The sequence below is a fragment of the Bombina bombina genome, chromosome 6 (assembly GCF_027579735.1).
Source record: "Bombina bombina isolate aBomBom1 chromosome 6, aBomBom1.pri, whole genome shotgun sequence".
Taxonomy (NCBI): domain Eukaryota; kingdom Metazoa; phylum Chordata; class Amphibia; order Anura; family Bombinatoridae; genus Bombina; species Bombina bombina.
Genome location: NC_069504.1, coordinates 369525541 through 369548552, shown reverse-complemented (window position 1 = coordinate 369548552; position 23012 = coordinate 369525541). Strand labels below are relative to the sequence as shown.

The following is a 23012-nucleotide window of genomic DNA, read 5'->3' as shown; positions in this document are numbered from 1 at the left end:
TGGAAGGGTTTTGGACCGGAGGACAACTCGTGGCAAAGACAATCCGAAGTACATGCCCCACGTCTCGTACAGAAGTTTCACAAAAGGTATCCGTTGAGACCGTCACTTGATGATGTGGGAAGGCCTTGATGGGGGGAGTATGTGATATACCTTTAAGGTATATCCCGCCTTGAACAGGTAACTCCCTATTTATAGCACATTTAGGCCATTCATTCTTTGCCTGGAAATTGCTCAAGCTAGATTGATTCCTGTTACTCTAATTTGTATTGCTTAACTACTCGTTCTCTATAACTATTATTGCCTTTTGGGTCAATTCTAATTACTTTGAATTCCGTCTACCTTTTACCTAAGGTTCATATGAACATTTCAGCTGAAATAATTTGCCGTTTTTGAACGGTCACTTCATTCTCCTTTCTGGATCAAGAAGCCGCTGGATCTACTTTCAGCAATCCGGAAGCCGCACTCACACTTTAGACGCCGACCGGAGCGGTCACCCAGGTACAAGCTCTCTCTAAAAAACGCTGCATAAGTTATCTACCAGTGTCTTAAGGTTATTTCGCCATCTGTATCTGAGAATACTATGTCATATCGTATACATCTTTCTATCACCTGAGCTTCAATTGTGAGAATGGACTTATAAATATTTTATGTTCGAATGTGTGAGTGCATGAAGTGGATACTGAATTATATGCTGATATTTCGCGGCTCAAGATTGATCATTACCACAAGTGATAAAACATCTCTATCTGATTTGTATGTCTTGAAACGCTATTACCGTTGGTAACTCTCTCCTGAACTTTCTCATTATCTAATCTGAAAAGTCTATTTTGGATTAAGTATTTGTGCCTTATTTCTATAACAGTAACTCTCACTACTGAATAAGTCAGGTAGTTTAGACCATATTGCCTGACTTTCTCAGGAAAAGAGATACAAACTTAACATTTTCACTGCAACATTATCTGCTGAAGCAGATCATCACACTCCAGCAGGTAAAGAGGATAATTGTGAGAAATTATATTTTGAAATATATATGAGTTAACTGTCCCTTCAAATGACTCCACTAGAGTGAAAAGTCATCAATATGGCATACAATAACTAGCGCTGTCTAAATGTGAAAATAAACTTAACTATCATTTAATCTACCTAGGTTACCTTGTAAATAACGATACCATAATAACTAAGCTAAATTTATTTTAAGAATATATTAAACTTTTCCAAAAACATGAATGATAGATATTAGAATGTGAATATAAAATTAAGCTACACTGTCACTTTAATCTAACAAGTTCACCCTACACATTTCTTAAAAGTGATATAACCAAAGTTGTTATGTAGACTTTAAACTGCATAGCCTCGTCATTAACATTTTAAGATTTGTATATCTCTAAATCACAAAACCAAAAATTATTTAGCTGTATCTAACTCCACCTTAATTTTGGTAAAATAAAAGACTTTAACACTTGTTATCTGTTTGAGCTGTGTTAATATTTAAAAAGAAATTTAAAAAAAAATGAAGGAAAATAAGTAACTGTATTATATTTAATATCAGGCATGTGCTTCTAAAATAGATACTTTAACAACCAGTCATGGGACTATTCTTTTCTTTACATGTCTTAATATTAGAAGGATGTATTTGTTAGTGTCTTACTTGGATAGAGATTATATATATATATATATATATATATATATATATATAATTATAAAATATGTATTTAAATAAATAAAAGAATATATAGTATGTAAAGATATTTATTAAAAAAAAATTAGATTCTAACAATAAATAAATATTCTTTTATGAATTCACCAAAATTGAAAATCTGTAAGAAAAAAGAAAAAAAAATTATAATCTAAAAGCAATTATATTATTTCATAACACATGACTAAAAAAATATTCTGTAAGTATAATAATTGTAAAGTCATCTTCTGTCTATGCTCTAACATTTATTGTTTGTTCTGATATTAAAGCCAGGTTCCGACTGGATATCTATATATACGTAATTTTAACTTAATCACGTTAATTTGTCTAATCAAGAGTTGACTTATATATTAACATTTAAAATTAGACAAAATAATACCTAACATCCTATTTCGTGCAAAAATACCTAATTATTCAATTTTATGAGGGACATAATTGAATGTAATATTTCCTGTCCCTTCAAAAACTAATATACCTAAATGTCACCTATGAAATATATCCCTTTATCTGTATGATTGATCACAATCTGAGTCCTCTCTAGCACAAAGCTGGGGGAATGTATATTAAATAAACGTCTTAAAAAATAGGAAATGGTGAAAATTGTTAGACACATTCAATATATTATGAAATATTTTCACATTATTCCTCCTATGATTCTTACCAATAGCATGCATTGTGCAAACTAACCTGGATGTATGATCTTTAAAAGTCGATTCTATTCAAAATATCAGTTTATCTTCTTTATGTGTCTCATTCATCACTTTCAAAATAGAGGATTGTGAAATACCATCTAAAGAAATGAGGAAACATAAATGTTTCCCATAGGATGTATCCTGCATCCCCAGTCTTGTTCCAGACATTGTGTACACTTACCATGTGAATGTGTCATTGTATGTTTTTTGAAGTCAGCACAGTTGAAAGACAATGCCACAGACACGATCACATTGGTAATCTTCACTTTCAGTCTGGTATTCTTCACTTTCAGTTTGTAGATGAAGTAAATCTCCCTAATGGAAAATAAAGTGTAAATCAAATATCTAATAAAATGGGACATAGTTCTGCATCCCTCCCCTAACACTATTTCCTAAAATATTTATATCAATAGCTTACTAAGCGTATGTAGCCTCTTTTGTGTTATGTTATAACAATAAATTGTGAATCTGAGTCATATACATTGTCCATACTTAACCACTGATGTATGACTTTGTCAATTCTATGTGCTTCAGAGAATCCCTTTATCTGCTATCTGTGGCATTTATCCCTTTCAGAATATATAAAATCTAATAATGTCTAAAATAAATAATACATGCAAACTAATTGTATGCCATATGATGGATAATAGGGCACCCCCCCCCCAGTCTTGGGCCATACATTGTCTATACTTACCATCTGATGTTGTCTTTAAAAATCAGGTAACAAAGTCATTACAGGAGCCAATGCCAGAATCATATGATGTATAAATTACCTATGATAATAAAATATATTTTAGATTTTGCTATAGTCATTTCTTGAACAATCCTAACATGTTCACACAATTCTACTTTCATTTTACTAAAAGTCTCACATATTCGCAATGCTCCTATATAACTTATAGTATTTACCGTCTGAAGTGGCGGTTAATAATGTTGTCTCTGACATTGACCCCCTTGTCCCGGAATGGCCCCTCTAGAACAGCGTCTTCCTCATCATTTTTGCTGGAGGGCTAGGGGCACCTGGACAGCCTGCAGAATCCCAGCCTGCTGAGCTATGTTATAAAGGACGCTGAAGGCTATAATAATCCTTACCACATTATTAGGGCTGTATTGGAGAGCTCCTCCAGACCTATCCAGGCATCCAAATCTCATTTGAGGAGCCCAAACATATGCTCCACTACAGCCCTAGTCCGCTTGTGCGCCCAATTGTAGCGCCCCTGTGCCTCGTCTGTGGGGTTACGCAATGGCGTAATGAGCCAAGGAGGCTCATGTAATCCGAATCACCTATGAATAATTAACATTAAAACATTTCAATATTACAAATATCTGAAAAATTATGATATAAAAAATACATTTAAAAAAAAATAAAAAATTATACAATGCATTTGTGTATACGAAAATCGCCTAAAATAGACATTTGCTGAAAGAGACAAATAAATGGTTAAAGAGCATCCTATATCTGCATATTTAAGCTGTGAGCTGCTACTTATCTATATGTTTCTAAAACTAGACATTTGCTGAAAGAGACAAATGATTGGTTAAAGCGCATCCTATATCCGCACATTTGAGCTATGACCTGCTACATATCTGTTTTCTGCCGGGTAAAGCAGAGCTATCTCACTAATAATACGAGGAGGTACAGCTACTTGTCAATATGGAGGAGACATTGCATAATGAGATACAAGTCCTCTTGGTTGCTATAGCCCAGAAAATGGACTGTAATTTTGCACATCTAATCTCTGTCATGAAAATTCGCTCTCAAAAGCAGCCGTATACTACAGATCTACAAATGGCGACCGCAATAGAGCATGACTTACGACACAGCAGCTCACAGCCTCCTCTCAGCGTGGCTGAGACTACTTTGTTCACTCAAGCTCAGGGGGAGGTGCAGTTCATGGAGCTGCGGGAAGTTAAGTTATGGCGTCAAAAAAGCGGAGGCTCAGAACACCCGATGTGCTGTATGGAGTCACCCAATTGTCTTGTGAGGACCGGAGACCTAAATTTTTCTGTGAAACCCTTCCTAGCAGAGACAGATGCGATCCTGATCTCTCATACTTATCGGCAATCTTCATCCCTGGCAGCTCAGATTTGTCTAGGAGAGTACTCTTGGCAGCGCCCGTTCACCATGTTCTTCATCCTGAGCCTTTGTCATTTCAGCAGCAAGATCAGTTATACCCGGAGGGGAATTGGGTGACTTCACTCTGATATGGACAGTCTCTATGTATCTTGCAGCTCCCTGTAAGATAATGCTGACTCTCTAATTTAATACATACCTTCGAGACAGAGTCACTGGTTCCACACACCCTTCCCAAATGGAGGTCTTATCACCTAGGTTTTACCACAGGCAATCACATTGTTCTGGACACTATATTCTATTTCAACCCAAATAAGTGATCTGTCTCGTTCAAACTTACAGCTCTCCATTTCTCTATGATGACTGTTTAGTCTGATGTTTAAATAAGGGTCCTAGCTATTAGTATTATTTACCCCGCTTATTCTGGGTGCTGTGTGTACATACCTTGTCAGATGATATACATCAATATTACACCCTTAGAACTAACTATACATTGAGTCTCCCTGTTCAGGAGTTCCATATAAGGGCTATCATAGCCCGTACTAACTCTATCAGGCCCATTTATCAAGCTCCGTATGGAGCTTGAAGGGCCGTGTTTCTGGCGAGTCTGAAGACTCGCCAGAAACACAACTTATGAAGCAGCAGCAGCAGTCTAAAGACCACTGCTCCATAACCCTGTCCACCTGCTCTGAGCAGGCGGACAGGAATCGCCGGAAATCAACCCGATCGAATACGATCGGGTTGATTGACACCTCCCAGCTGGCGGCCGATTGGCCGCGAGTCAGCAGGGGGCGGCGTTGCACCAGCAGCTCTTGTGAGCTGCTGGTGGAATGTTAAATGCGGAGAGCATATTGCTCTCCGCATTTAGCGAGGTCTTGCGGACCTGATCCGACTTTGATAAATTGGGGCCTATAACTCATCCTTATCTAAACATGAGAATGTACCCATTTGTTGAATGTATATATAAGGACTACAAAGAGAATTTAGACTATGTGACACTTATCCCACTGGAACCTTTGAGTTATGCGGTGCATGCCAGTTATCTGCAGTTACCCGGTGGCAGCTTCCTACACATATGTTATTACACCAGTCTATCTACCTTGTGAGAGAGCTTCAGACATACCCTGGGAACACCCCTGTTGAGCCCAGGAAATTACCCTGTCCCTCCCACTTTCTGAAGCAGTTTACAATGGAGAAAATACAAAATGCAATGTTTTTTGTAAAAGATACACAGAAACATGCAAAGTATGAGCTTAAGTTTTTAATGTAATTACAGAAACGTTCAAAGCATAATCAGAATGTGCAAAATCCCTGCTAGATTAAAAATTAAATGTTTTAAAATACAAATGAGAAACTGCAGAGCTTAAATGCAATAATACTGAAAGGACCCAATCTGAAATGTATACTAATATAAAATACAATGCAAAGTGTAAGTGTAACAAAACTCTCATATCATGCAGTGCCATATTGCACTGAGTCTGCTTATCCCTGCTTCACATAGCTAAATGAGAGAGATCTCGCCATGCTAGAGTTCCACCCTTATTCTTTTGAAAATTCAGTGAGTTCAGCCTTTGTGAATTCTAAACTACAATTTCTCTCAAGCTGGAGAATCTTTGATATCAGGGCCTCTAACACAAATATTCTCCTTTACACCCCTCTGTCCTATTCTCTACTCTCTGAGAGGGATAATGGGTCTCACAATCCAGGAGTAGATAAGCATTTCACGTCTCACCAGTCTATAACGCCTTGCTGGAGGCAAAAATAAAATAAAAAATAACTAAGGAAACATTTAAAAGTGGGAGGGATTACAGCTTTGTTGTGTGGGGTGTGAATGGCTGGACTTTAATCCCGGATGTGATGGCTTGTAGACTCTCACCATACAGTACAGTGTCCAAATACTATCAGAATGCTTCCAATATAAACCCGATAGCTTTGCTGAGATTTCCCTTCTAATGAGCATTGCGATAAATGAATAAAATACCCTACGAGATAACAACACAATTTCTCGTCTAACGGGATGTTTGCAGAAATATTCCGCGAATGACATTAATTCACATCAGTGTATAACCGTAGTGAAAGTAAAACTGTTTTTAAGGAAAGCATCTAATGCATCCGTATATGCAACAAAATGTCCAGATTTTTTATGTTTAATATTTACAAAACAACCCTAAACATAATTAACGTAACACGAACAACTTTCTTAGCGTTCTCCAATCACTATAAGAAGCGACTGACTTCGCTACAATCAAGAAGCAAGCTACTGCCAATGACGAGCCGATTGTTCTATATCCGGTCGGCGGAGGAGGCGTAAGTAATTGTGTTTAGTCACCCCCCTCTTCCTCTGTCACTTGGTAGAGTTCTATTTTCTGCGCGTTCTCGTTCTCTCATGCACTAGTCTGAGTCTCCTGAAAGCGCTAACGCGTTTAGAAGAAGAGGCCAGAGCGCGAGGAAATGCTGTTATTATTAAATGAGATACATTAACCAGGGCTGTTAATGAAAACTTACCCTTCGAGTCAGCGGAGGATTATAAGAGTGGACCGGTGAGTTTTTAGAATTTAGACTCGTGTGTGGAAGTCTTAGAAGTACCACAGTCATGCCATTAACTATCCCACAAAACCGACTCCATGAATATGTCACTGCCAACATCAGGATAGCCAAGGTTGCCTACCCCTGCCCTAGATAAAAGCCCTTTCTACGTTGTATTAATTAGTGTCATACATTTTGACAGTTCTGATAATGGGATGGTTGCGTTACTAACTGCATTATAAACTATGAAAGCATCACTTTCTAACTGCCCAATTTGAAGACGCAATGAATGTGCTACAAACTATCCTACACTTTTGTAAATGTTTAATATCCGCGTAACTGTGTAAACTACACTGATGACCCTGTTACAAAGACTAAATTGTCACTCTATACCTGTTACAAAGGGACTATATATATATATTTCAGTAACCATTCTTTTAGGATCTTTATGCCGTTTGACAGTGTAACCTGTTTTTTTTATATATATATATATATATATATATATATATATATATATATAGTCTAATTGCCAATGATATAGACCAGGTGTGCGTCTATTTTTATTCATTTCTGCAGAACACAAGAGCTAAAACGTATTTTCTCACACACAGTGAAGTTATAATTAGGCTTACCATAATTTTTAGAGGTGAAACTGGGACCACCTGGTGCGGTGCCAGTGGGGGTGTGGTCAGGAGCGTGGTCAAGGGGGCGTGGTAATTACCGGTCCTTTTAAAGTAGTAGATTTTATGTGTGTAATGTTTCGTGTATACTCTACCCTTCCTCAGTCAAACAAGTGAATCACACAGTTTAAATAGACCATAACACCACCCCCTAGTGAAAAAGGCACCATTACGTTGTCATGGCAAATAAATCATTAATCTAAATCTCAGATTCTAAATAATGCCAAACATCAAGCATAATTATCACTTTCATAATTATCAATTTCACAATTTAATATCTGCTGTGTAATATGTGTTTTATGTGTCTTATTAAGGAACAGAGCCAAATACTGATAAGGCATAAATACAACATTGAATGAAAGTAAAAAGAAACACGTACCTGCTAAAGCTCTATACCATAATGCAGGAAGATTACAGCCAAAATGCTATCCTGCATGAAGTAAAGCAAGATCCAGGCAAAAAATCCTGCCTGTCTGTACTTCCTATTCATAACCATATGATTCCCCTAAAGGTGTATTACCGGCAATGTCACCAGGGGTCGGGGGTGTTAAATTCTTAGAAAAATAAACCAAGTGGTACTACAAAATTTAAAAAAATCCTACGCTGCTCACTCAGCCGGTATTACTAAATGTAAACTTTAAAGAACACGAACGTTAAGCTAAGCAGAGCTGAATGTAACAAAGTACAAGCATCCAACTATGCTGGAGAGCCACAGTCCAGTCATTTTGAATAATGTGTCTGGGTTTCAGGCGGTCTGAAGCCCGGACACATGATTTGAAACCTGGAGGTGGCAACCCTACTGGGACAGAATGAACAACTGGGTGGGACACTGGGACAGCGCCTCCAAACCGGGACAATCCCAGTAAAAGTGGGACTTCTGGTAAGCCTAGTTATAATGGTGTATAGTGCATATTTTAATATTCTCGTGCATTTTCTTATCCTCTAGGTACAGTAGAATGATAACTCCATTAAAGGGATGTTGAAATGATGCACTGTCATAAAAGGGACAGTAAAGTCAAAATTAATTATTCATGATTCAGATTGAGCATGCAATTTGAATCAAATTTCCAATGTACTTCTATTATTAAACCAAGGTAGGATGATAGGAGCATGCACGTGTCTTTAGTGTTCTATGGCAGAAGTGTTTACAACTATGTATATCATTGCTCTAAACATTGTTGCAAACACTCGGCTAGATTACGAGTTGTGCATTAGGGTTAAAAAGCAGCCTTAAGAGGCCCTAATGCTGCTTTTTAACGCCCGCTGGTATTACGAGTCTTGCAGGTACAGGTGTACCGCTCACTTTTTTGGCCTGACTTGGAAATACCGCAAATCTACTTACGTCAATTGCGTATCCTATATTTTCAATGGGACTTGCATAGCGCCGGTATTACGAGTCTGACCAAAAGTGAGCGGTACATCCTCTCCTGTCAAGACTGATACCGCATTTTAAAGTCAGTAGTTAAGAGTTTTACACTACAACGCTGTAGCATAAAACTCTTAACTAAAGTGCTAAAAAGTACACTAACGCCCATAAACTACCTATTAAACCCTAAACCGAGTCCCCCCCCACATCACAAACAATAAAATTAACCCCTAATCTGCCAAACTGGACATCGCCTCCACTATATTAAATACATTAACCCCTAAACCGCTGCACTCCCGCATCGCAAACACTAGTTAAATATTAACCCCTAATCTGCCGGCCCTAACATTGCCGACACCTACCTACATTTATTAACCCCTAATCTGCTGTCCCTGCCACTATAATAAAGTTATTAACCCCTAACACCCTCTAACTTAAATATAATTTAAATAAATCTAAATAAAATTACTACAATTCACTAAATTATTCCTATTTAAAACGAAATACTTACCGATAAAATACTGTAAACCCTTAGATAGCTACAATATAACTAATAGTAACTAATAGTAATATTTATTTTAACTAGGTACAATAGTTACTAAATAGTTATTAACTATTTAATAACTACCTAGTTAAAATAAAGACAAATTTACCTGTAAAATTAAAACCTAACCTAAGTTACAATTATACCCAACACTACACTATAATTAAATAATTTAAATACAATTAATTACAATTAATTACAATTAATTACAATTAACTACAATTAAATAAAATTATCTAAAGTACGAAAAAAACCCCACTAAATTTCAGAAAATAATAAAATAATTACAAGATTTTTAAACTAATTACATCTACTCTAATCCCCCTAACAAAATAAAAAAGCTCCCCAAAATAAAAAAAAGCCCTACCCTACACTAAATTACAAATAGCCCTTAAAAGGGCCTTTTGCGGGGCATTGCCCCAAAGTAATCAGCTTTTTTACCTATAAAAAAAAAAAAAGTACAAATACCCCCCCCCAACATTAAAACCCACCACCCACACAACCCACCCAATCCCCCCCTTAAAAAAACCTAACACTAACCCCTTGAAGATCACCCTACCGTGAGAAGTCTTCACCCAACCGGGCAGAAGTGGACTTCCAGACGGGCAGAAGTCTTCATCCAGACGGCATCTTCTATCTTCATCCATCTGGCGTGGAGCGGGTCCATCTTCAAGACATCCGATGCGGAGCATCCTCTTCTAACGACGGCCGACGACTGAATGAAGGCTCCTTTAAATTACTTCATCCAAGATGGCGTTCCTTCAATTCAGATTGGCTGATAGAATTCTATCAGCCAATCGGAATTAAGGTAGAAAAAATCCTATTGGCTGATGCAATCAGCCAATAGGATTGAGCTGGCATTCTATTGGCTGATTGGAACAGCCAATAGAATGCCAGCTCAATCCTATTGGCTGATTGCATCAGCCAATAGGATTTTTTCTTCCTTAATTCTGAATTCTATCAGCCAATCTGAATTGAAGGGACGCCATCTTAGATGACGTCATTTAAAGGAACATTCATTCAGTCGTCGGCCGTCGTTAGAAGAGGATGCTCTGCGTCGGATGTCTTGAAGATGGACCCGCTCCGCTCCACGCCGGATGGATGAAGATAGAAGATGCCGTCTGGAGGTCCACTTCTGCCCAGTTGGGTGAAGACTTCTGCCCGTCTGGAGGTCCACTTCTGCCCGGTTGGGTGAAGACGTCTCATGGTAGGGTGATCTTCAGGGGGTAAGTGTTAGTTTTTTTTTTAAGAGGGGATTGGATGGGTTTTAGAATAGGGTTGGTTGTGTGGGTGGTGGGTTTTAATGTTGGGGGGGGGGTATTTGTACTTTTTTTTTTTTTACAGGTAAAAGAGCTGATTACTTTGGGGCAATGCCCCGCAAAAGGCCCTTTTAAGGGCTATTTGTAATTTAGTGTAGGGAAGGGCTTTTTTTTATTTTGGGGGGCTTTTTTATTTTGTTAGGGGGATTAGAGTAGGTGTAATTAGTTTAAAAATCTTGTAATTATTTTATTATCTGTAACTTAGTGTTTTTTTTTCCGTACTTTAGATAATTTTATTTAATTGTATTTCATTTATTTAAAATCAAACACAAGGAAAGAGGCGCTGTATGTGTGAATCTGAAACAGCCAACATCAGATATAAAACATGTGCAGGGTACTCACAATCTGGAGAGGCACTCTGATGTGCCTATAGGAGCGGGCTGGTATTCACAGCACACCAGCTGGCTGATCCGGCAATCCCTGGTATCCAAGGTAGAAGATTCTGTGTCTAGACGGACTGTGTATGATGTGTCCAGCAATATGGAAGCAGGAGCTAGGTGCAAACAAAGGCACACCACTGTGTGAATCTGCAAGGGTACACTGGTAAATTTGCAATCTGTGCAGGGTACTCACATTCTGTGGCGGCACTCAATTGTGCCAGTAGAGACAGGCTGGCTTTCTCAGCAACCCAGCTGGCTGTATAGGGAATGAAGCAGGAAGATCCACAGCATTCAGGATGAACAGGTAGCTCAAGAATGATCAATTGCAATGAGGTTTATATGGTTAAAAAAGATTTAATAAAATTACAAACAATTAAAAATACATATATCCCTCATATACAATAAGTAAAAATCATGCAACGCGTTTCTCGGTGTCAACAGTTTCCTCAGGCATGTATTCTATCTCTGCATAAACATCTTATAAAGATCTGAGCTACCTGTACTGCCCCACCCTTCCCACCAAAAGGGACCAATCACAGAAGCCCTTTGTTTAATTGCCCTTTATTTGATGCACCTGCACACTTCTCATCCCTTATCCTGATAGGCTTACTGGGCTTATACAAGTGTTATATTCACTGGAAGGGAAAGCACTATAAGTGTTTTTTTGGAAATTACCCCAGTTATAGATCATGATATCGTGACTGTATGTTTAATAATATTACATATACAATCCCCGGATAATGTGATACCTCATTGAATCTGATATTAGCCTCAAAGAGTGAAAGACACATATTCATACCTGTCTGCTGGTGTTTGTCATCGTGCGTAACTGATATATAATATATACAAGATGCCGCATTTCCCTAATAGTTATTCTATGTCTCACTGTATGTTTTCATAGCTGTTAGCCTAATTTAACCATTTAGTGTTATGTGGAGAACCGCCACCCGGATTATGAAAAATAAGCGATATTCTGTAATTGTTTGGCGTCTGACGTGAGCGCAAGCCATAGGCTGATAGGCTCCAGCTTTCAGACCAATCCTGAATGTTAGCCGCTACACACCCCCACTATAGTGTATCAGCCGATTTTCAGATTCGTAACAATAAATCAAGTCACTCAGTTAATGCCCCCAGTACACACAGCACGCTGCACGCATTATCAGCGCCAGCCCAGGTAACGAACAGTGTCAAAGACTAAATGCTGCTCCCGCACAAGTACCGACAGAGGGGATGTCTCTCCCATCTGCGGTCAATCTACAACAGGACACGCCTCCCCCCCACGTCACGGTGTAGTGTAATTGTAACTTAGGTTAGGTTTTATTTTACAGGTAAATTTGTCTTTATTTTAACTAGGTAGTTATTAAATAGTTAATAACTATTTAATAACTATTGTACCTAGTTTAAAATAAATACAAAGTTGCCTGTAAAATAAAAATAAACCCTAAGCTAGCTACAATGTAACTATTAGTTATATTGTAGCTAGTTTAGGGATTATTTTATAGGCAAGTATTTAGTTTTAAATAGGAATTATTTAGTTAATTGTAGTAATTTTATTTAGATTTATTGTAATTATATTTGTTAGGGGGGGTTAGGGTTAGACTTAGGTTTAGGGGTTAATAACTTTATTATAGTGATGGTGACGTTGTGGGCGGCAAATTAGGGGTTAATAAATGTAGTTATGTTGCGGCGACATTGGGGACGGCAGATTAGGGGTTAATAAATATAATGTAGGGTTCGGCGATGTTGGGGGCAGCAGATTAGGGGTTCATAACTATAATGTAGGTGGCGGCAGTGTCCGGAGCGCCAGATTAGGGGTTAATAATATAATGCAGGTGTCGGCGATGTCGGGGGCGGCAGATTAGGGGTTAATAAGTGTAATATTAGTGGTGTTTAGACTTGGGGTTCATGTTAGGGTGTTAGGTGTAGACATAAAATGTGTTTCCCCATAGGAATCAATGGGGCTGCGTTAAGAGCTAAACGCTGCTTTTTTGCAGGTGTTAGGTTTTTTTTTTTTTAAGCCGGCTCTACCCCATTGATTCCTATGGGGAAATCATGCACGAGCACATTTTAGCAGCTCACCGCTAACGTAAGCAGTGCTGGATTGAGGTGAGATGTGGAGCTAAATTTTGCTCTTCGCTCGCTTTTTTTGCGGTTAACGCCGGGTTTGTAAAAACCCGTAATACCAGCGTTGTCTGCAAGGGAGTGGTGAGCATAAACTGCTCGTTAGCACCGCACAGCCTCTAACGCAAAACTCGTAATCTAGGTGACTATTACCAGATGGTTGGCTTAGGAGCGTGCACATCTCTAGTTAAGGATTACTCTGTAACAAAGAATACAAAAAGAACTATGCAAACTTGATAATAGAAATAATGTGGAAATGTGGTTACAATTTCATGATCTGTCCTATCAAATTATTTTAATTTTGACTTTAATGTATCACTTTCATTGCTACATTGCAACGGACTGGTAAACAAAAGTAATATTTTCTCTATCTATAGTTATGTCTATCATTTTCTGTTTGTAGACCATTAATCTCTTAAAGGGATAGGAAAGTCAAAATTAAACTTGCATGATTCAGATAGAGCTTGTCTTTTTAAGACACTTAAATTCACTTCAATTTTCAAATGTGCTTCGTTCTTAGTATCCCTTGTTAAAAAATGAATACGCACATATCATACACTAGTCACAGCTGCTGCTAATTGGTGCCTGCACACAGTTGTCTCTTGTGATTGGCTAAATAGATATTTTCAGCTTCCTGTCAGTAGTGCAATGCTGTCACCTTCATCAATGGATAACAAGAGAATGAAGAAAATTTGATAATAGAATTAAATTGGAAAGTTGTTTAAAAATTGTATGTTCTATCTGAATCATAAAATACAATTTTGTGGTTTACTATCCCTTTAAGGGATTACTAATGTAAAAATTAAACTAAATCAAGCTAACTCAAATTTGTCTGAAACAAAATTCTACTACTCATTTGAAATTCAGATGAAAGGACCACTAAATGAAGTAGAATTGCATAATTAACACATGCATCATTAAGACAATGCAATAACGCCTACTCCAAATTTCAAATAAACAGATTTTTTTCTCCTATTTTCCTGCCCCCTGTACCATGTGACCAACATCAGTCAATCACAGATTAGTATACGTATACCCTGTATGCCTGTGCACATGCTCAGTAGGAGCTTGTTCCCCAGAAAGTGTGTGTATATTACGGGCGCGATCCGATATCGATCGCAGTTTGCGGCACAAGCGAGGGAACCGGCGTCGCCCGCAGTTTCAGCTCGCAACTCGAGCTATCCCATATAGTTCGCCGTCAGATGCTAACGTGCCGTAAGTCTCACAAACCAGCGATGTCCAGAAATCTGCGTAAGTACAAATTTCTGGCGTCGCCAGTGACTTGCGCCACGTTAGAATCTGCCGGCGCCTATAAAACCTGACTAAAGTCTAAAACACCCGCACTGTCTAACACGCCTCCCTAACATAGCCCGCACTGTCTAACCCTCTATCCGCTATCCCCCCTCACTAGCCTAACAATAAAAAAGCTATTAACCCCTAAACCGCCGCTCCTTTACCCCGCCGCAACCTAATAAAGTTATTAACCCCTAAACCGCCGCTCCCGTACCCCGCCGCCAGCTATATTATATCTATAACCCCCTAAAGTGAGCCCCTAACACCGCCGCCATCTATATTAAAATTATTAACCCCTAATGTAAGCCCCTTACACCGCCGCCATCTCTATTAAAATGATTAACCCCTAATTTAATCTACCTACCCTGCCGCCAGCTATATTATCTATATTAACCCTAACTATATTATAGTTAATATAGGTATTACATTATATATATTAACTATATTAACTCTAATTATATTAGGGTTAATATAGTTACTATAGTATTTATATTAACTATATTAACTCTATCTAACCCTAACTAAATTTATATTAAATTAATCTAATTCATTTATAAACTAAAATATTCCTATTTAAATCTAAATACTTACCTATAAAATAAACCCTAAGATAGCTACAATATAATTAATAATTACATTGTAGCTATGTTAGGGTTAATATTTATTTTACAGGTAAATTATTAATTATTTTAACTAGGTATAATAGATATTAAATAGTTATTAACTATTTAATATCTACCTAGTTAAAATAATTACCCAATTACCTGTAAAATAAATCCTAACCTAAGTTACAAATACACCTACACTATCAATAAATTAAATAAAGTACAAACATCTATCTAAAAATACAATTAAATTAACTAAACTAAATTACAAAAAAAAACAAACACTAAATTACAAAAAATAAAAAAAAGATTACAAGATTTTTAAGCTAATTACACCTATTCTAAGCCCCCTAATAAAATAATAAACCCCCAAAATAAAAAAAATTCCCTGCCCTATTCTAAATTAAACATATTTCAAAGCTCTTTACCTTACCAGCCCTTAAAAGGGCCTTTTGTGGGGCATGCCCCAAAGAATTCAGCTCTTTTGCATTCAACAAATACAATCCCCCCCCCCATTACAACCCACCACCCAAACCCCCCTTAAAAAAGCCTAACACTACCCCCCTGAAGATCTCCCTACCTTGTCTTCACCACACCGGGCCGAACTCCTGATCCGATCCGGGCGATGTCGTCCTCCAAGCGGCAAAGAAGAATTCTTCCTCCGGCGACGTCTTCCTCCAAGCGGCAGCAAAGTCTTCATTCTTCCGGCGGCATCTTCAATCTTCTTTCTTCGCTCCGCCGCCGCGGAGCATCCATCCCGGCCGACTGCTAAACTTGGAATGAGGTACCTTTAAATGACGTCATCCAAGATGGCGTCCGCCGAATTCCGATTGGCTGATAGGATTCTATCAGCCAATCGGAATTAAGTTAAAAAAATCTGATTGGCTGATTGAATCAGCCAATCAGATTCAAGTTCAATCCGATTGGCTGATCCAATCAGCCAATCAGATTGAGCTCGCATTCTATTGGCTGATTGAATCAGCCAATCAGATTCAAGTTCAATCCGATTGGCTGTTCCGATCAGCCAATAGAATGCGAGCTCAATCTGATTGGCTGATTGGATCAGCCAATCGGATTGAACTTGAATCTGATTGGCTGATTCAATCAGCCAATCAGATTTTTTTAACTTAATTCCGATTGGCTGATAGAATCCTATCAGCCAATCGGAATTCGGCGGACGCCATCTTGGATGACGTCATTTAAAGGTACCTCATTCCAAGTTTAGCAGTCGGCCGGGATGGATGCTCCGCGGCGGCGGAGCGAAGAAAGAAGATTGAAGATGCCGCCGGAAGAATGAAGACTTTGCTGCCGCTTGGAGGAAGACGTCGCCGGAGGAAGAATTCTTCTTTGCCGCTTGGAGGATGACATCGCCGGAGGAAGAATTCTTCTTTGCCGCTTGGAGGACGACATCGCCCGGATCGGATCAGGAGTTCGGCCCGGTGTGGTGAAGACAAGGTAGGGAGATCTTCAGGGGGGTAGTGTTAGGCTTTTTTAAGGGGGGTTTGGGTGGGTTTAGAATAGGGGTATGTGGGTGGTGGGTTGTAATGGGGGGGGGGGGGATTGTATTTGTTGAATGCAAAAGAGCTGAATTCTTTGGGGCATGCCCCACAAAAGGCCCTTTTAAGGGCTGGTAAGGTAAAGAGCTTTGAAATATGTTTAATTTAGAATAGGGCAGGGAATTTTTTTTATTTTGGGGGTTTATTATTTTATTAGGGGGCTTAGAATAGGTGTAATTAGCTTAAAAATCTTGTAATCTTTTTTTTATTTTTTGTAATTTAGTGTTTGTTTTTTTTTGTAATTTAGTTTAGTTAATTTAATTGTATTTTTAGATAGATGTTTGTACTTTATTTAATTTATTGATAGTGTAGGTGTATTTATAACTTAGGTTAGGATTTATTTTACAGGTAATTGGGTAATTATTTTAACTAGGTAGATATTAAATAGTTAATAACTATTTAATATCTATTATACCTAGTTAAAATAATTAAAAATTTACCTGTAAAATAAATATTAACCCTAACATAGCTACAATGTAATTATTAATTATATTGTAGCTATCTTAGGGTTTATTTTATAGGTAAGTATTTAGATTTAAATAGGAATATTTTAGTTTATAAATTAATTAGATTAATTTAATATAAATATAGTTAGGGGTGTTAGTGTTAGATAGAGTTAATATAGTTAATATAAATACTATAGTAACTATATTAACCCTAATATAATTAGGGTTAATATAGTTAATATATATAATGTAATAACTATATTAACTATAATATACTTAGGGTTAATATAGATAATATAGCTGGCGGCGGGGTAGGTAGATTAAATTAGGGGTTAATCATTTTAATAGAGATGGGGGCGGTGTAAGGGGCTTACATTAGGGGTTAATAATATTAATATAGCTGGCGGCGGTATAGGGGGATTAGATTAGGGGTTAATAATTTTTATATAGGTGGCGGCGGTGTAAGGGGTCAGATTAGGGGATAGATAAGGTAGATGGCGGCGGTTTTAGAGGCTCACAGTAGGGGGTTAGTTTATGTAGATGGCGGCGGGGTCCGGGAGCGGCGGTTTAGGGGGTAATAACTTTATTAGGGATTTCGGGGGGGGGGGGGGGATCGCGGTTGACAGGGAGATAGACATTGCGCATGCGTTAGGTGTTAGGTTTATTTTAGCAGATCGCGGTTGACAGGGAGATAGACATTGCGCATGCGTTAGGTGTTAGGTTTATTTTAGCAGATCGCGGTTGACAGGGAGATAGACATTGCGCATGCGTTAGGTGTTAGGTTTATTTTCTAGTTAGTTTAGGGAGTTACGGGGCTCCAATAGTCAGCGTAAGGCTTCTTACGGCTGCTTTTTGTGGCGAGGTGAAAATGGAGTAAGTTTTCTCCATTTTCGCCACGTAAGTCCTTACGCTGCATATTGGATACCAAACTGCGCGGGTTTGGTATACCTGCCTATGGCCCAAAAAACTGCGGGCGACGGCAGAAATATACGCGCGTAACTTCTAGCTTACGCCGTATATAGGATACCAAATCCGCACAATTATTGGCGTCGCCGGCTTTTGCGGGCGACGATTTTTATCGGATTGACCCCAAAGACTGTGCAAAATTTGATAATATAAGTAAATAGCAAAGTGTCTTAAAACTGTATGCTCTTAATGAATCATAAACTTTATTTTTACTTGAGTGTCCCTTTAAGGGCTTTCACATTGGGTTCCATGTATGAAACGGCATAAGCTGCTCCGGAGCCCTTGCGGGGCAGGTTCGCACATGCAAGCCTGCTTCACGCTATGTAAGAAGCAGCGGTCGCAAAGAGAAATCAGAGAGTGAGCTCTCGGTGATTGACAGTCCCTTCTCTTGCTCGAGTGAAGGGGCGGGCATTACACACTCACCGGAGTGTGTAATTGTGCATACGGGATAGCTGACCAACAGATCCGCTGCCCGTATGCAGCAAAGGTGTGCGGACTGAGTGACTTTTTAATACATTGGGCCCTAGTCTTTTTGTTTACATTGGAACATATCTCCCAAGTTGTAAAGTACAATGCTATTGCACTTCAAGTGAAGGTAAAGTTTTTCCAATTTGAACACAATGCATTTGCTAATATGACCAGAAGCTAATCGCTAACTTATTTTATCTATTACTTTTCTTTTTTTTAGAAGATATATATATATATTTAAAAATATCTGCCGTTCCGATACTGACTCCTCCCAACCCCTATTTCCTGGATTTCTGATGTATAGAGCGGTCCCACCCGTTCTATACGTCTCTGAAAAGCGCGTTCACGATGCTCTGATTAACTGAGCATGCGCTAATCGGCAACCTCACTTTCTTCAGCGCATGCGATAATCGGCGAACCTGTTCAGTACTGCGCATGCGTAAATCTTCGTAGTAACATAGTATTCAATGAATAACTTTATTCATTCAGTACTATGTTATTCAAGACAGAGAGGAGCTGCTTTTTTCACAGATCGTTAACCCGGGAAGTTGAGAGATGCACTTGTCTGAATCGGAGCCTTCAGTATTATGCCGATGACGTTGTATTGGAATTCCTTAACAATACCAATACGCATGTGCGAAACGTGAGCGAGCGTGGATTTCTAGCTTCTCAAAAAATTAATACCGCATAAGAGAAAGGAGGCGGATGACATGAGTTGACGGCCTGATTTTCAATTGGATCACAGAAAAATGTGATCAAGCCAGAATAAAAAAAAACAAGAAAAAACAGGTTGATTTTCAGGACCTTCAGAAATATAATAAAAACGGTAATAACTTTCTTTACAAGTGAATTGATACAAATTTGTGAATGAAAGTCATATTTATTTGGAACAATAAATAATATAATAGATCAACATGAAGGTAACTTTACCTTCACTTTGTTATGTGGAAGTCAATCACAGTCGATTATGTGTAACTTACACTTCTGTAGTGTAAATTTTTAAAGCTGAATATTTTTTTGCATGCTTACCTTTTGCATAGAAAATGTTTGTCTAATATTTATATATTCAGCACTATGAAATTTGGTGGTGCTTAAATGTAATGGTAAATAAACTAATAAAGCAAAAGTGCATATCTATCCATACAGTGCACTGATTTTGAATTTGAAGGATTTGGAGCAAAATCCATAGGGGTAAATTCATTAAGCTGCATTCGCAGCTTTTCTGGCTATGTGGAGCAGGGTTGTATAAGCAAGCCTTCTGCAACATATTTAAGAAGCAAAAACTTCTATTTTCTCCTCCGTCGCCTCAAGTGTTGAGATATATCACCCCTACACTCGCTCGTTTGGGGTGATTGACATTCCCTGCTATAGTGCAATTGGTTGTCCTGGATTAGGGGGTGGCATTGCACAATAATCCTCTTATGCAATTATAAATTTCGCCTTGTAATGAAATATCGCAAGTGGCGATTGCAGGCGCCGCAGACGGGTTTACTTTTTGCAAACTTGTCAGCCTGCGGGAATTGTAAATGTACCCCTATATAGTATAAGTACTTCTATTTTTAATAATTTAAAGCAGTATTGTTTTCCAAGAAGCCGACCAGTTCTTCACATGTGGCAAGAAAATACATTAATATAAATTTTGTATAGTGATATTTTCTATCAATTTATGCTCAATCGCATCATGCAACCAAGTGGATTCATTGGATATCTTACATGACTTATCTGACATTTTAGTAGTCTCGTAAAAGATAAAATACTTAAAAATGTATCTTAGATATTCTAGCCTAAAATATTGTTAGGGGGTTGTGTTTAGTGATACATTTACTACAAATCCTTGTTCATTTTATTTTTTTTACAGTATTTTTACACATACAACCATATCAGAAACGTGTTCAAATAGACCACATTAACTGACTGGATATTTCATTTTAGGTGTAAAACATGGCTCGTAAGAGAAGGAAATGTAATTTTGAAGAAGATGAAAAACAGTCCTTATTAAAGGAGGAGGACAGTCAAGAAGAAGATAACCCAGACAATACTATTGAGGGCAGTGCTAAGAAGAAACTGAGTGTGGAAGATCCATTTATAGTGATCTCTGACAGTGATGAAGAGGTTTGTACCTAGGAATCACATATGTGACTGAATAATGCAATCTTTTTTGCTATTTATATTTAGGCTGATTATCCGGAACCAATATAATGGTGTTGGGGGTATAATTATAGCTGTATGTGAAGCAGTAGGTGCAAATACAACCATGGATAAGGATATCTATAACTAAAGTATGCATCACAATATACCCAATACATTAATGCTCTTTACAAATCATCTGCAATCTATTGCAAGGGAACTCACAATCGATTACTAAAGAACCTGTATAAAAAACTAATCTTGCTTAAAAAGTCATAGTATTCATACCTCATTGATGGTTATATATCTTTATACTATTACTAAGCAAGGTCAAACACTTAATTTTGGGTTATTGTGAATTGACATATATGGATACCCAAGTATGCACCAATCAATTAAATCTAAATCACGCGTTATGCAATATTAGGATAAAACTGAACATATGTTACTTGTAGGTAACCAGACACCTTGGGTACCTTTTGGTTGGTGCTAATTAACCAAATCATTCTACCAACCCAGCGTTGCTAGGAATTATTTATATGGATACCTAAGTATGCATTATAACATTGATCTCTCAAATTCAAGTATATATATATATATATATATATATATGCTCTATGCATCGCGTTGCTAAATTAAAACAATAAAAAGGTGTGCTAACACAGACCCTGGTACTATTCAGAGATCTTTAGACACAACCTCTGAACTTGCAAGATTTGTAAAAATTAAATACAAGCTCCGCACAATATTATTTACCTTGTGTTGTATTGCAATAACACGGGTTAATTTTATTAATTCTAGTGGCTGAGCATCAACAAACAATTGCAAGCTAAAGTACGTATACCCAAGTATGCCTAATACGTTGTAGCCATTATACCTCGGCACCCAATGTGATACAAAGATTGTTTTTCACTACACCCCAGTAAGCTATTATTTTTAATTGCACATCCCTTTATTTTATCTCCTGTTTTTTGCGTATTTAATAAAAGTTATGTTTTAATGTTCCAAGTGAACTCTCTTTACCATTTGGTAGTCTATCTTTAAAAAATATATATTCACAATTTGTGTCATAAGTCTACATGAGTGCTAATAGTGTATTCTTTAATGGTCAGTTCTGTCCATGTTTCTCTTTGTAATGTAAATAAATACACAGCACCAACTACCCTGTGATTATATGTATTATAACAAGTAATCAACCAAGGGTGTAGTCACAACCACCGAATAGGCAGTGCCATTGAAACCCTCTTTTCAGCTCTAGGAATCACATTGGCCTGTAAGGTTTAATAGCTAGGGATGTTAACAGGACATTAAAAACTAAGTATATTTCATGCACCTCCTTCTAATTATGGGTGTCACCATTTTGTAACCTAGGCTTCACTGCTGATATCTGAAGGATAGTTGCTGCACATGTGTGAATATGGAATGTAGTGAAAGCTAGAATTTAACAGGTGGCACCTATAACTAGAGGCAGGCGGGTAATCTCAATACTATGCTTTTAAAATGTATTTAATATCCCTTTAAATACAACCTGGAAGCTGCATGAAAGTGCAGCTTAGTATCTGAAATTCTTGTTGGAATAAATAATGCAGCTTCATTGCCTTATGAGAATATTTATTATACTTTTTCACTTGGTTTCCCTGTACTGAAGAATAAAATACTTGCCAATCATTTACCATCTTTTCTGTATAGATGTGGTAAGAGCATGCATGATCACTCCTATACAGTAGGAGAGGAACATAAGATTTAACGCTGTTGTTCACCTGCAAAGCCCTTCCTTCTCTTTCCATAAAAGTGAAATTAAAGTAAAAATTAAAATTTTATGATTCAGATACAGCATGGAATTTCAAGATACTTTTTAGATTACTTCTATCGTTAAATAGGCATTGTTGTTTTTGTATCCTTTGTTGAAAAGCATACCTAGGTAGGCTCATTTTTTTTTTAAATAAATGTATTTTTTAATTGGCTCATCAGACATGTTCAGTTACGTCACAGTTGTGCATTGTTGCTGAGGAACTAACTTAACTGTGTTTAACCCCATTTGGAGGGATTAAACAAAACATTTTATTATAGTTAAAAAAAGAAAGATCTTGTTACAGTATGGAAACTTATTAAATTATTGATGTATTGCAAATGTAAATTATAATAATGCTACA

General features: G+C 37.6%; 1 protein-coding gene and 1 long non-coding RNA gene across 2 annotated transcripts in view; one reads left to right on the top strand and one right to left on the bottom strand.

Annotated features, from left to right (window-relative positions):
* Positions 1-1733: 1733 nt before the first annotated feature.
* LOC128665079 (uncharacterized) lies at positions 1734-2694 on the bottom strand. The gene is made up of 3 exons (XR_008402991.1): positions 2570-2694; positions 2384-2486; positions 1734-1817 (listed from the first exon to the last, which is right to left on the bottom strand). It is a non-coding gene; the product is annotated as an uncharacterized LOC128665079 (long non-coding RNA).
* Positions 2695-6836: 4142 nt separating this feature from the next.
* The window catches only part of LOC128665078 (BRCA1-A complex subunit RAP80), a 103660-nt gene continuing 87484 nt past the window's right edge, over positions 6837-23012 (top strand). Inside the window, exons 1-2 of the mRNA XM_053719831.1 lie at positions 6837-7002; positions 20665-20844. Coding sequence (XP_053575806.1) covers positions 20674-20844 — 171 coding nt within the window. The 5' untranslated portion in view covers positions 6837-7002; positions 20665-20673. The remainder of the gene's footprint in view (positions 7003-20664; positions 20845-23012) is intronic.